The sequence below is a fragment of the Lepidochelys olivacea genome (genome assembly GCF_965140295.1).
Source record: "Lepidochelys olivacea isolate rLepOli2 genome assembly, chromosome: 1".
In the NCBI taxonomy this organism is placed as follows: domain Eukaryota; kingdom Metazoa; phylum Chordata; order Testudines; family Cheloniidae; genus Lepidochelys; species Lepidochelys olivacea.
Window position 1 is genome coordinate 215,778,811 of NC_140411.1, and position 12,486 is coordinate 215,791,296.

At 46.6% G+C, this 12,486-nt stretch overlaps 2 protein-coding genes across 11 annotated transcripts in view; one reads left to right on the forward strand and one right to left on the reverse strand.

Moving 5' to 3' along the window:
• LOC311533016 (C-type lectin domain family 2 member B-like) overlaps nt 1-12,486 on the reverse strand; it is a 169,501-nt gene that overhangs the window by 38,472 nt on the left and 118,543 nt on the right. The gene's annotated exons all lie outside the window — the stretch shown is intronic.
• Nucleotides 1-12,486, forward strand: part of LOC311510185 (C-type lectin domain family 2 member L-like) — a 30,917-nt gene that overhangs the window by 8,438 nt on the left and 9,993 nt on the right. For 2 of the 9 annotated variants that reach the window (XM_084609683.1, XM_084609682.1), the window contains exons 3-5: nt 249-436; nt 2,229-2,329; nt 6,419-6,503. In XM_084609683.1, coding sequence (XP_084465809.1) covers nt 249-436; nt 2,229-2,329; nt 6,419-6,503 — 374 coding nt within the window. Of the gene's footprint in view, nt 1-248; nt 437-2,228; nt 2,330-6,418; nt 7,415-12,486 lie in introns of those variants that run through there. The other 7 variants (XM_084609679.1, XM_084609680.1, XM_084609685.1 and 4 more) reach the window with 4 other exon arrangements.

The following is a 12,486-nucleotide window of genomic DNA, read 5'->3' on the forward strand; positions in this document are numbered from 1 at the left end:
TAGGCCTCTTAGATCTCTCTTATGAGGTTGTTCAGCATCTAGCACTCTCTAGGAAACATAAAAATTATACAGGTTCATTAAATTTAAATCTCAGCCCAGTGTTATATTTGATTTCCTGTAATATTTTCAATTGTTTTGAGCTCTTGTCTGCAGAGGGCACAAACTGAGGGCTGGGCTAGGTAGCTCCAGGAAGTCTGCTCTGGGAGATCTGACTGGCAGAAATGTGATGGTTTGTTGTTGTTTTTTAGCGGTAAACTGCTCATCAAGGAAAAGTTCTTCTGGCTCTCCTCCTCCAGAATCATGCCCTGCCGACTGGCTGTACCACCAAAGGAAATGTTACTGCTTCTCTGAGAAAGTAAAGGACTGGAACTCCAGTCAGAGCTTTTGTGCCTCACACAACAGCTCCCTAATTGTAATTGAAAGCCAGCAGGAACTGGTAAGGGAATGAAATATGATAGTTTCACCTCCTCCCATCTCCTGGGATCTGTGTGATTCCCCACTCTCTCATTCTGCTCTCTCATCTGAATGGCTGTAAATCCAGTCAAGGAGTGTGACAAGGTACAGTGCACAGAAAAACATGAAGATAAGAACGGCCATACTGGGTCAGACCAAAGGTCCATCTAGCCCAGTATCCTTTCTTCCAACAATGGCCAATGCCAGGTGCCCCAGAGGGAATGAACAGAACAGGCAATCACCAAGTGATCCATCCCCTATCACCCATTCCCAGCTTCTCTTCTGGAGTTGCTGTCTTCAACCCCGGTAGTTAATGTTTTAGAAGTTGCCCATGGAATGCCCCATTTAACCTTTGGACTGATCACATTGACAAACGCTGGTGTCTGAAGCGACTGTCTGTGAAAACAATGTCCCGTCTTTCTTATCTGTAACCAGACATAAATTCTCTCAGAGTTACCAGGACCCACTGAGGCCAACGAGCCTGGATACTTGTGTTAGCCCCAGTTTGGGAGTGAGGTAACAGTTCTCTTCCACTGAGATTTGCCATTTCTCTTGAATTTTAAATTTCAGTGCTAGGATGTTAGAAATGGTCCCACTCCAGCCCAGCTCTGAAATATAGGAAGAGATTCTCTCCTTTCCCTGATCTGTCCCTTAAATGGAGCTGCAGCAGTGAACAGGGCCCCAAAAAGCCCCATAGCCAGCCAGAAGAGAACTGCCTCAGCTGAAGGGAGCGCTGCACAGCCCCCATCCCTAACCTCAGCATAGTGGTCATACTGGGGGCAGAAGGGGAGTCTGCAGAGCAAGCTGCACTGTGGGTTCGGGGCAGCTCCATGTTGCAAAGCTGCACACAGCCAACCCAGGAAGGTCTTTTTTGAATTAGAGGAGGCTTTTGGGCTGCGCTTAGTTGTGTTAGGGGCCACACTGGCCCTAGCCATCACAGAAGTTTGCTTCCCTTTGTCTCCACTCTGCCCAGACTGCACCTGTTTGTGTGGGGGCTCCTAGACGGGCAGTACACACTCCCACCCTACACCTTCACTACAGGAAACTTTGCACTGTACTGAAGCTCCTTATCTTCATTTTCAAGACCCTCTATAATCTGGCTGCTGACTGTAACTCTGCTCTCATTTTCTCCTACTTCCCACCTTGCTCTGTATGCTCCTTCCAGTCTTGTTGCCTCACTGCTCCCTTCATCTTTTTCCATGCTTGTTTTGGCACCATCTGTTTTCTTGCTTCCAACACTTGGAACAATTCCTCTCTCCTCATTCACATCCCTCTGTAAAACCTACTTCTTCCAGGAATCCTTCTTCTGGTCTCTACACCAATGATTTCTCCAATCTGCTTTGCCTAAACTGTTGTCCACTGTTCTGTTGATGTCACACTGTAGGCTGTTCAGGGCAGGGACATAACTTATTCTCTATTTTGTACAGTCCTGTGCTCATGAGTCTATGTAAATACTTAATAATTGTCTGTGTTCATCCAGGTTCTTATAGTAGACTCGATACATTGCTACAGTGTCAGAGCACCTCCATGGCTAAATATAAATGCTTAATATTAGTCCATGGCAGTCTTTTGAACAGAGACTTCCAATCTGGCTGAATTTTGGGGTGCTTTTCTTTATGTGGATATCACAAGATCCACACTTATGATTTTGATGTCAGCTCTCAAGAGGTGAAAGGCTGGTACATTAACCCATAGTCCTCTGGGAGAAGGGAAAGATCATCCTTTCGTTTTCTAGTCTGGAACAAAGATTGCTCCTTGTGGTTTTTTTCCTACAGAAATTTATAATGAAAATAACAAAGCAAGATCCGTGGATTGGACTTCGCAAGACAGGAGAAGAATTCCATTGGGTAAATGGGACTCCATTAGATACAAATCTGTAAGTTGATATTGACTTGTATTGCCCTGGATACATGATAACAGAAGGGTTAATGAAGGGTTTCCAGAATAAGCAGAATGTATGGAGTGATTTGAAGGTAGAGTTAAAATGCTGGCGATACAAGTAGCATTGTCTCTGATGCATCTGAGATTACGAGACCGCAGAGAGGATGATAGACTGGGGTAGGCAGCTAGATTTTTGAATCTGTCATGTAGCATTGGCAAAATCATAGGAGGTGTTAAGGTGGAGAGAAAAGCTGAGAACACAAAGGAAAGAATCCTAAGGAGCAAAGAGAGAGAGAGGAGGAAGAGGACTTAGTAAAATTGGTGCTGAAGGAGTGGTCAGGAAAGCAGGAGTGAATCAAAGAAAGCCCAAAGCTACAGAGTCTGAGAGGAGAGAGAGATCAGTGGTATAAAGGCAGCAGGCACACCAGAAAGGCTGACAGAGGAGTGCCCCTTTGAATTAGCAAATCAAAGGTTGTGACCTTGGTCAGGCATTTTCACTGGAATGGATAGGGCTGAGGATAGACTGGAGAGCACCAAGAAGAGGAGGCCAAGGCAGCAGGAGCAGACAGCATATCTTAAGGTACATCTACATGGCACACCACTGGTGACAGTGTGTAGGGTATGTATTGCTTCATGCTGCAGTGGAAAAGCAGACTGTGTTCACACTGTGGTGGTGTGCAGTCACACACAGCCGTGAAAAGCTCTGGTCAGGGGGTGGCAATGGAGAAAGGCTCCTGCAAGTCCCTACTGCCAAAGGCTTTCCCACTGCTCCTCCTCTATTTGAGCCCTTCACTATGCCAGGGTCTTTCACTGTGGTAGGGAATCCCCTTTACTGGAGCCTTTCCTCAGTGCCTTCCCCCACCATTGAATTTCTCTACGGCTGGAGACTCTGCCTGTGGCAGGGAAAGTCGCTGGTAGTGGGACACTGCTAAAGACAGCAGTGTAGACAGGGAAGGCACTGCTTGGGCATGTAGAGATCCCTATAGCGTACGAGTGCAGGTGTATTTACTTGCCTAAGCAATGCTTCACCATTTGGGACAAGGGGTAAAAAGTGAGATGGCAAAATTTGCAGATGATACGAGACTACTCAAGATAGTTAAGTCCAAAGCAGACTGTAGATAGTTACAAAGGGATCTCACAAAACTGGGTGAGTAGGCAACAAAATGGTAGATGAAATTCAATGTTGCTAAATGCAAAGTAATGCACATGACAAAATAGAGTCCCAACTATACATGTAAAATGATGGGGTCTAAATGAGCTGTTACCACTCAAGAAAGAGATCTTGGAGTCATTGTGGATAGTTCTCTGAAAACATCCATGCAGTGTGCAGCAGCAGTCAAAAAAGCAAACAAAATGTTGGGAATCATTAAGAAAGGGACAGATAATAAGACAGAAAAATATCATGTTGGGCGGCACTTACCTCAGGCGGCTCCTGGTTAGTGGCAGAGCAGGGCTAAGGCAGGCTCCCTGCATGCCCTGGCTCCGCACGGCTCCGGAAGCGGCCGGCATGTCCCTGTGGCCCCTAGCGCCGCTGTGATCAGGAAGGCTCCGCGTGCTGCCTCCACCCATGCAGCTCCCATTCACTAGGAACCCCCTGCCCCAGCCCTGAGCCACTCCCATGCTCCAAACCCCTTGGCCCCAGCCTGCAGCCCCCTCCTGAACCCCAAACCCCGCATCCCCAGCCCCACCCCAGAGCCCGCTCCCTGAGCCGGAGCCCTCATTCTCTCCCACATCCCAACCCCCCGCCCCATCCCAGTGAAGGTGAGTGAGGGTGGGGGAGAGTGAGTGTCGTAGGGATGGGGGAGGGAGTGAGTGGGAGCTGGGGCCTCAGAGAAAGGGCGGGACCTTGGGGGAGGGGCTGGGCAAGGGTGTTCGGTTTTGTGCAATTAGAAAGTTTGCAACCCTAACCAACCACCTGATGTTTAATTCTAGAGACTGTTAGTGTGACTGTGTGACCTGATTTCCATTTCTGGGTCACTGCAGGTGAGGAGAAGGGCGAGCTGTTAGGTAGCCAGGATCTTTGTTCCCTTTGAGCTGCGCGGCCACGCAGGTGCTCAGGGCTGCAGCAGGGAGAGATGCCTCTCCCCCAACCCTGGACGTGCTGTGATGGGGAGAAGCGCGCCAGCCCCAAGCCAGCCTCAGACGTGCCGCAGCCCCAACCGAGCACCGGATCTTCCATGGCCGGGGGGCAGGTGCCTCTCTCCCAGCCCCTGACCTGTCATGGCCGGGGGAGAGCCATCTGGCCCCAAACCAACCCAGCCCCGGCCCGGACCTGCTGCGGCCGGGGGATGGGTGCCCCTCTCCCGGCTCCAACCCTGCCCCGGATCAAACCTCCCTTGGTGGGGAGAGGTGCCTCTCCCCTTCCAGCCCAGGTGCTGCTTTGGGGGAGAGAGCTGGGGGGAGTCCTCTCTCCCTGCCATAGGCCCGGGGGAGGCTGCACCCCAAACCCCGCATCCCCAGCCCCACCACAGAGCCAGCATCCCGAGCCAGAGCCCTCACCCGCAATCTTCTGCCCCAGCCCTGATCCCCCGCTTCCACACACCATACTCCCAAGCCCCACCCCCACCACATGAAATTTGTTATGTGCACCAATATGGATGATGTCACACATCACCTCCATATTCATGCACATAACAAAATTCATTCCACACATGTGTGAGAAAAATGAGAGGGAACACGGGCTAGGACTCAAGCCATGAAGGGCTTTAATCATAGACTCAACAGCTAAAATATTACCCAGAAGCAGATAGTGAGCTAGTGAAGTTCACAAAGGATTGGTGTACTATGGTGTCCTGATTTCCATTTCTGTAGCTGTCCCAGCTTTCATGAAGCTTTCATGGGTAGCCCCACATACAGCTCAATGCATGTATCTTGTCTGGAGGTCACAGGTGCCTGGAGAATTGTGACAAGGGCCACATCTGAGAAAAATGGAGCAGAGCCTAGCCAGCTGCAGATGGAAACAGCACTTTGGAGTTCTTGAAGTGTGTCAGATTCCCAGTAGCAGATGGGGATCTATAATAACCCACAGGCTGTAATCCTCTTTGACAAATAGTGACAAATTCCCTCAGTAATGGTATGGAACCATCCCCCCATACCCTGAAGCTCCTTTCCCAATGCATCCTTCTAGTATTGTTTCCATTTTACCTGACTCTTAGCCATTTTGCTCACTCTAGTCCCAAACTCAGCCAGACATTGGAAAAACCAAAGGAACGTGCACCATGTGGGCCACATGAGGAAAGACTTTGTGTGTCATCTGCATATTGATGACATCATAGCCCAAACCACCCATACACCTGTGCTGAACAGGAAAAGGAATTCCCCTTAAATGACCCATCCAGGCAGATGAGCAAGCACCCAGAAACACCTTTTTGGGGCTGTCAGACAGGAATGGAGGAATACCCATATATAAATAGTCCAATGTGCTGACTGCAAACCCAGGCTATTCATGTCATAGATCAAAAATGAAAGAAGACTTTGTAAAGGTTAAGGAGAAGGTGTGGGAGACCTGAACTGGAGAGTTTTTGTGTTCTGAGGATCTGCTTCTGCTGTCACTTGCAGGACCAGCTCTCGGCACTAGCAAACCAAGCACGTGCTTGGGGTGGCACAATTGCAGGGGCGGCATTCTGGGTGTTTTTTTTTTTTCTTGCTTGGGGTGGCAAAAAACCTAGAGCCGGCCCTGGTCACTTGCACTGGTGTAACTTCACTTGAAGTCTCTGGAATTGCACCAGTGTAAAACTGGCATGAGTGAGGAGGAGATTCAGCCCCACAGCTTTTTAAGAAGTGTAACACTAGCCGTGAATTTCCAGATATTTAGTTTGTTACAAAATTCTTGTAAAATGACATTTGCTGAAATTACTAGTAACTCCATGTTAACTAAGCTTTCTGTCTGGGAATTAAATACATAATCTCTTTTATATTAAGAAAATTCCCATCTTCCCCTTTGCAATAAATTTCATGTAGTGAATTAGGGTGAAACACTGGGGGTCTCTCAAGAGGTTATTTTACCAACAGAGGATTCCCTCGTTCAGTGGAATTATTTGATGGCAAATTTCAAGGTAACAGTTTCTTTCATTCTCTCTTGCAGGTTGACAGTAAAGGGTTCTGGAGAATGTGCCTATATTGAATCAGATGTGGTCTCCAGTTCTGGATGCTCATTACCCAGAGGTTGGGTCTGTAAAATAGGCTCTTAGCTCTGTGTACTCATGCTTCACTCAGCCAATTAATGTAAAACCCAGGGTTCAGCTGTCACAGTTGAGGGCAACTGCACCTGTATGTCCCCTCAGTGATCCAGCAAGGGCACCTAGTCTCAGGCTTGCTGCATCGCTCTCCCTTCTGACTGGTGTATTTCCAAGGCTGCACAGTTCCCTGCCTTTATTGTGTTGTTCCCAGCACAGACAGGTTGCCCAAGGACACCTGCTTGCTTTCTCCTCTGAGACAGTTACCAGGTGTAATGGCTACAGTTATAAGATACCACACAGCACTTCCTATGACAGCCCACTTTATTCTTATGGTAAAAATCATTACGGAGAAAACATTAAAAACAATAAAAGACACTACACACATGCTACTAAGCTTCCCAGAATTCACCCTAACATGGATTCTGGCAGGAGCAGTTCTTCCCTCCCCCCAACCCAGAGATTCCTTGTGGTTACAAGTTCATCACAGCTTCAGCTCAGAACAAGCTCAATAGGGCCAGTCCTTCCAACCCTACCAGAAGGATTGGGGCCTTCTGTGGACCAGAGGTCCTGTCTGTTTGCTGGATCAGGAAGAAGGCCCTGAGCTGGTTGAAAATCAAATTTTTTATCCAAAAATCTTTTTTTGTCTGTTGGTCCCTGGAGAGTCCGGTTTGAACTAGTAGAGGTGCACTTCTCCGGGTGGTGTTGTCTCTCTGGAGATATTACAACCTGAGCGAATGTACCTAATTACCCCCTGCTGTTCTCTTATTTATCCGTCCCTTGGAAACACATACATTTCCACAGTAATACGGACAAAGTTACATTTTAATACAGAAAAAGAAAAGGAGTACTTGTGGCACCTTAGAGACTAACCAATTTATTTGAGCATAAGCTTTCGTGAGCTACAGCTCACTTCATCGGATGCATACCGTGGAAACTGCAGCAGACATTATATACACACAGAGATCATGAAACAATACCTCCTCCCACCCCACTGTCCTGCTGGTAATAGCTTATCTAAAGTGATCATCAAGTTGGGCCATTTCCAGCACAAATCCAGGTTTTCTCACCCTCCACCCCCCCCACACACACACACACAAACTCACTCTCCTACTGGTAATAGCCCATCCAAAGTGACAACTCTCTTCACAATGTGCATGATAATCAAGATGGGCCATTTCCTGCACAAATCCAGCTATTACCAGCAGGACAGTGGGGTGGAAGGAGGTATTGTTTCATGATCTCTGTGTGTATATAATGTCTGCTGCAGTTTCCACAGTATGCATCCGATGAAGTGAGCTGTAGCTCACGAAAGCTCATGCTCAAATAAATTGGTTAGTCTCTAAGGTGCCACAAGTACTCCTTTTCTTTTTGCGAATACAGACTAACACGGCTGTTACTCTGAAACCTGTCATTTTAATACAGTGGACCCCCAAAGGTATTCACCTCTTTCAGTAAGGTCTAACTTAGTTCAATAAAGTTCCTTCAGGATATTGTAGGAACTTGTCAGTCTGTTATCTCAACAACATCTTGAAAGCTATAAATGCAATGTAGCCTCAGTACATTTACATACATTTCAAAGCATTAACAACTGTAGATTAGCAAAATCTCTTCCCCAAAACACTAACCCACAACCACCCCACCTGGATTCAGAAAGGAAGGAGAAAGATCTATTAGCCATGAACTGAGAACTCAGCCAGAGTTAAACAAGCTGGTGTGCTGTGAATGCTGCTTGTCAGTCTCATCTCATCTCATTGATTCCTTGTGCTCTCCCCCTCCCACCAATCTCTTTGGTGGATCCACCTGTTCTTTCTCATCCAGTAGTGAGGGAGCCCCCGGACCATTTTATAAAGTTTGTATGAAGCCATCAGTGAGTGCCAGCTGGTTAGCGAAAAGCAGATCTCTTGATATTCTCATTTGTTAAAAATGTCTCTGTTTTTCCGTGCGTGTAAAATTATGCCTTGTTTTACAAACTGTTTATTTACAGTACTTACACTGCCAATTTCCCCCCATAATGGTCTGTTTTTACTATTCTCATTGCCTTGTCTATTTTTTTTCAAAGTATTTTTCTTTATTTGATTTGATTTGATTAGTTTATAGTTTATTTGCTATTTGGTTTTGTCCATCATATGTACAGTAACTCCACACTTATCGTCGACCCAGTTAACGTTGTTTCGTTGCTGATCAATTAGAGAACATGCTCCTTTAAAGTTGGTCAGTGCTCCCTTATAATGTTGTTTGGCAGCCGCCTGCTTTGTCCACTGCTTGCAGAAAGAGCAGCCCAGTGGAGCTAGTTGGTGGGGGCTTGGAACCGGGGTGGACCGGCAGCCCCCCATCAGCTCCCCTAAGTTCCCTGTGCGGCAGCCGCCCAGCAGGCTGTCAATTGCCGGGCAGTTCAACTGTCCCTCCCCGCACTGCCGTGTGCTGCTCCTGCCCTCTGCCTTGGAGCTGCTCTCAGGAGCCTCCTGCTTGCTGTGGGGGGTGGGGGTAAGAAGAGGGGTACTAATGTCAGGGTGTCCCCCTCCCCCCCACTCCTGTACCCCACCCCACAGAGCAGGAGAGGGACACAACAGGGCTCAGGACGGAGGGAGCTTGCTGGCAGCAGCTGCTGTCTCAACTTGCTGATCTACTTAAAGAGGCAATGTACTTACAGTGTGGTCAGCGTACCAGAAGGGGCAATGCGCATCTCTCTCTCACACACACATGGTCTCTCTCTCTCTCTCTCACACACACACACACACACACACACACACACAGTGTGTCTCTCTCTGTCATGCTGTGTCTCCTCCCTCCATTCCTGCTCCCTTGTAGAGTGTGAGGCTACATTAACAATGTGTTAACCCTTGAGTGACCCTCTTCCACCCACTGACTCCACCACCTCAACCAAGCTTCACAATCATCATTGCTGTGTGTAGTATTATATTGTGTGTTTAAAAGATAGTCTTTTGTCTGGCAAAAAAAATTTCCCTGTAACCAAACCCTCCTCCCCATTAACATTAATTCTTATGGGGAAATTGGATTCGCTTAACATTGTTTCACTTAAAGTAGCATTTTTCAGGAACATAACTACAGTGTTAAGCGAGGAGTTACTGTATAACATCGGCAGTATGGTAGGGTCTTTACAATGACAGGACAATATATAAATGTCCTGGAGTTTAAAAAGTCTAATAATTTGTAGCTTTAATAATAAATACAAGCACTTTTTTTTTTATCCTTTGGACACAAATACCCCTCTGAAGGGGAAAGTAGTGCAGCTGTGCTGAAAGTTTTTCTGAGGAATACCTCTACAGCAAGTAAAAACAACAAGGAGTCCTTGTGGCACCTTAGAGACTAACAAATTTATTTGGGCATAACGGGGTATAGTAGAATTTACTTCTGCTTATTCACGTGGCAGAGTTTTCAAAATATTGGCATTTACCACCATACTTTTAGAAACTTAGTAAAGTATGTACTAGTCATAAAGGTTATTCATCCGCCATGTTTCATGTCTTAAAGTCTTGTGATAAGCAGATTGAACTGAATAGTTTTTAACAGTAGGACAATGTACATTTTTATTCTTTCTCATAATTAATTAAGCCTCCCAAAAAATTCAGCTCTGGGCAGATACCAAGCATGGAAAATTTCAGCTGGTAAAGGGGAATTTTTAGAAAAGTTCTAAGAACAGGTAAGTTATAATGGAAATTATTTTATGACCTTGACTCTGGCAGGCACAGCCACTATTTGCTCTCATATCTAAATGCTGTAGCATTAGGTAACTTAGGGCCAGATAATGAGCCCATTACACTGATGAGCAGTTACACAAGTAGTTCCATCGCAGTCTCCCATATCTTGGGATGAATGAAGTAATTTAATATTAACTGGAGCATGGACTGGAATTCAAGTCAACCCCTCCCAGGTGAATGCCCTAACCATCAGCCTATAGAGTTAATCTCACTCTCTCTGGCCCTGTAAATATTTAATTATTTGATACAAAGTGGAACAGCTTCAACAGGAGAGACTGAACAAGTCACACCCCAGAATATGCTATAATAGCCCAGTGTCTAGAGCACTTGCTTGTGACATGAGAGTACTGCGTTCAAGTCCCTGATCCACATTAGGCAGGGGTGGCATTTGAACCTGGGTCTCCCACACCCAAGTGACTGCTTTAATCACTAGACTTTGGGGTAAGGGCAGTGGCACTTCAGTTTTTTGTGAGGAATGGCTGACAAGATGTAGGCACCTGACTTGCAGAGGGGCAGCGCTTAAGCCACACTCTTCTCCTCATCGCCTATTGGTTAACTTAGGTGGCTCCCTGCTCACCTTGCTGACTTCTGAAGGGACTTTGCTTAGGGAGTTTTGGCACCTAACTTGGGGCTGTGGATTCTGCTAGGTGGCATGGCACCAAAATGTTAGGTGTTGCAATGCTAAACTTGAGTCCCCTTTGTGGATCTAGCCCAAATTTTCTACCCCACATATGCAAGGGCACATTTTCAGATATTCAGTTTATTTCAAAGCTATTATTTTTTCCTACTTAATAATGGAGACATTACAGGATAATCCTTTGCTAAGTCGACCAGACTAGCTGTTTGAGTCCCCCTCCCTCCACAACATCATTATGATTTTTTTGTTTTTAAAACACAATTAAAAAAAATAGTGTGCTGGAGGGGGCTCTCAGTTCCCTGGTAAAGTTATACCATGAAAGGGAAAGTAGGGCTGATTTCTCACCACCTCTTTGGATAATGTTCAAAAGTCACTTCAGAGAAGACTTATCCTGGGGGCTCAAAAATACTTCTGAAGATCCAATGTATTGTCCTTATGGAATGGAGCAGATTGCAACAACCATCAGGTGATTTACTAAAAATTTCCTATGGAAGGAGACCTCTATGCCTGAGAGAGAGAGAGAGACTCTCTCTCTCTCGGCTAGCTCCTCAGTCCCTGGAAAAATCATGGAGCAGGTCCTCAGGGAATCAATTCTGAAGCACTTTGAGGAGAGGAAACTGATCAGGATCAGTCAGCATGGAATCACCAAGGGCAAGTCATGCCTGACTAATCTAATTGCCTTCTATGATGAGATAACTGGCTCTGTGGATGAGGGAAAAGTGGTGGACGTGTTGTTCCTTGACTTTAGCAAAGCTTTTGACACGGTCTCCCACAGTATTCTTGCCAGCAAGTTAAAGAAGTATGGGCTGGCTGAATGGACTATAAGGTGGATAGAAAGCTGGCTAGATTGTCGGGCTCAACGGGTAGTGATCAATGGCTCCATGTCTAGTTGGCAGCCGGTATCAAGTGGAGTGCCCCAAGGGTCGGTCCTGGGGCCGGTTTTGTTCAATATCTTCATAAATGATCTGGAGGATGGTGTGGATTGCACCCTCAGCAACTTTGCAGATGACACTAAACCGGGAGGAGAGGTATCATAGAATCATAGAATATCAGGGTTGGAAGGGACCTCAGGAGGTCATCTAGTCAACCCCCTGCTCAAAAGCAGGACCCATCCCCAATTAAATCATCCCAGCCAGGACTTTGTCAAGCCTGACCTTAAAAACTTCTAAGGAAGGAGATTCCACCACCTCCCTAGGCAACACATTCCAGTGTTTCACCACCCTCCTAGTGAAAAAGTTTTTCCTAATATCCAACCTAAACCTCCCCCACTGCAACTTGAGACCATTACTCCTTTTCCTGTCCTCTTCCACCACTGAGAATAGTCTAGAACCATCCTCTCTGGAACCACCTCTCAGGTAGTTGAAAGCAGCTATCAAATCCCCCCTCATTCTTCTCTTCCGCAGACTAAACAATCCCAGTTCCCTCAGCCTCTCCTCATAAGTCATGTGTTCCAGACCCCTAATCATTTTTGTTGCCCTTCGCTGGACTCTTTCCAATTTATCCACATCCTTCTTGTAGTGTGGGGCCCAAAACTGGACACAGTACTCCAGATGAGGCCTCACCAATGTCGAATAGAGGGGGACGATCACGTCCCTCGATCTGCTCGCTGTGCCCCTAC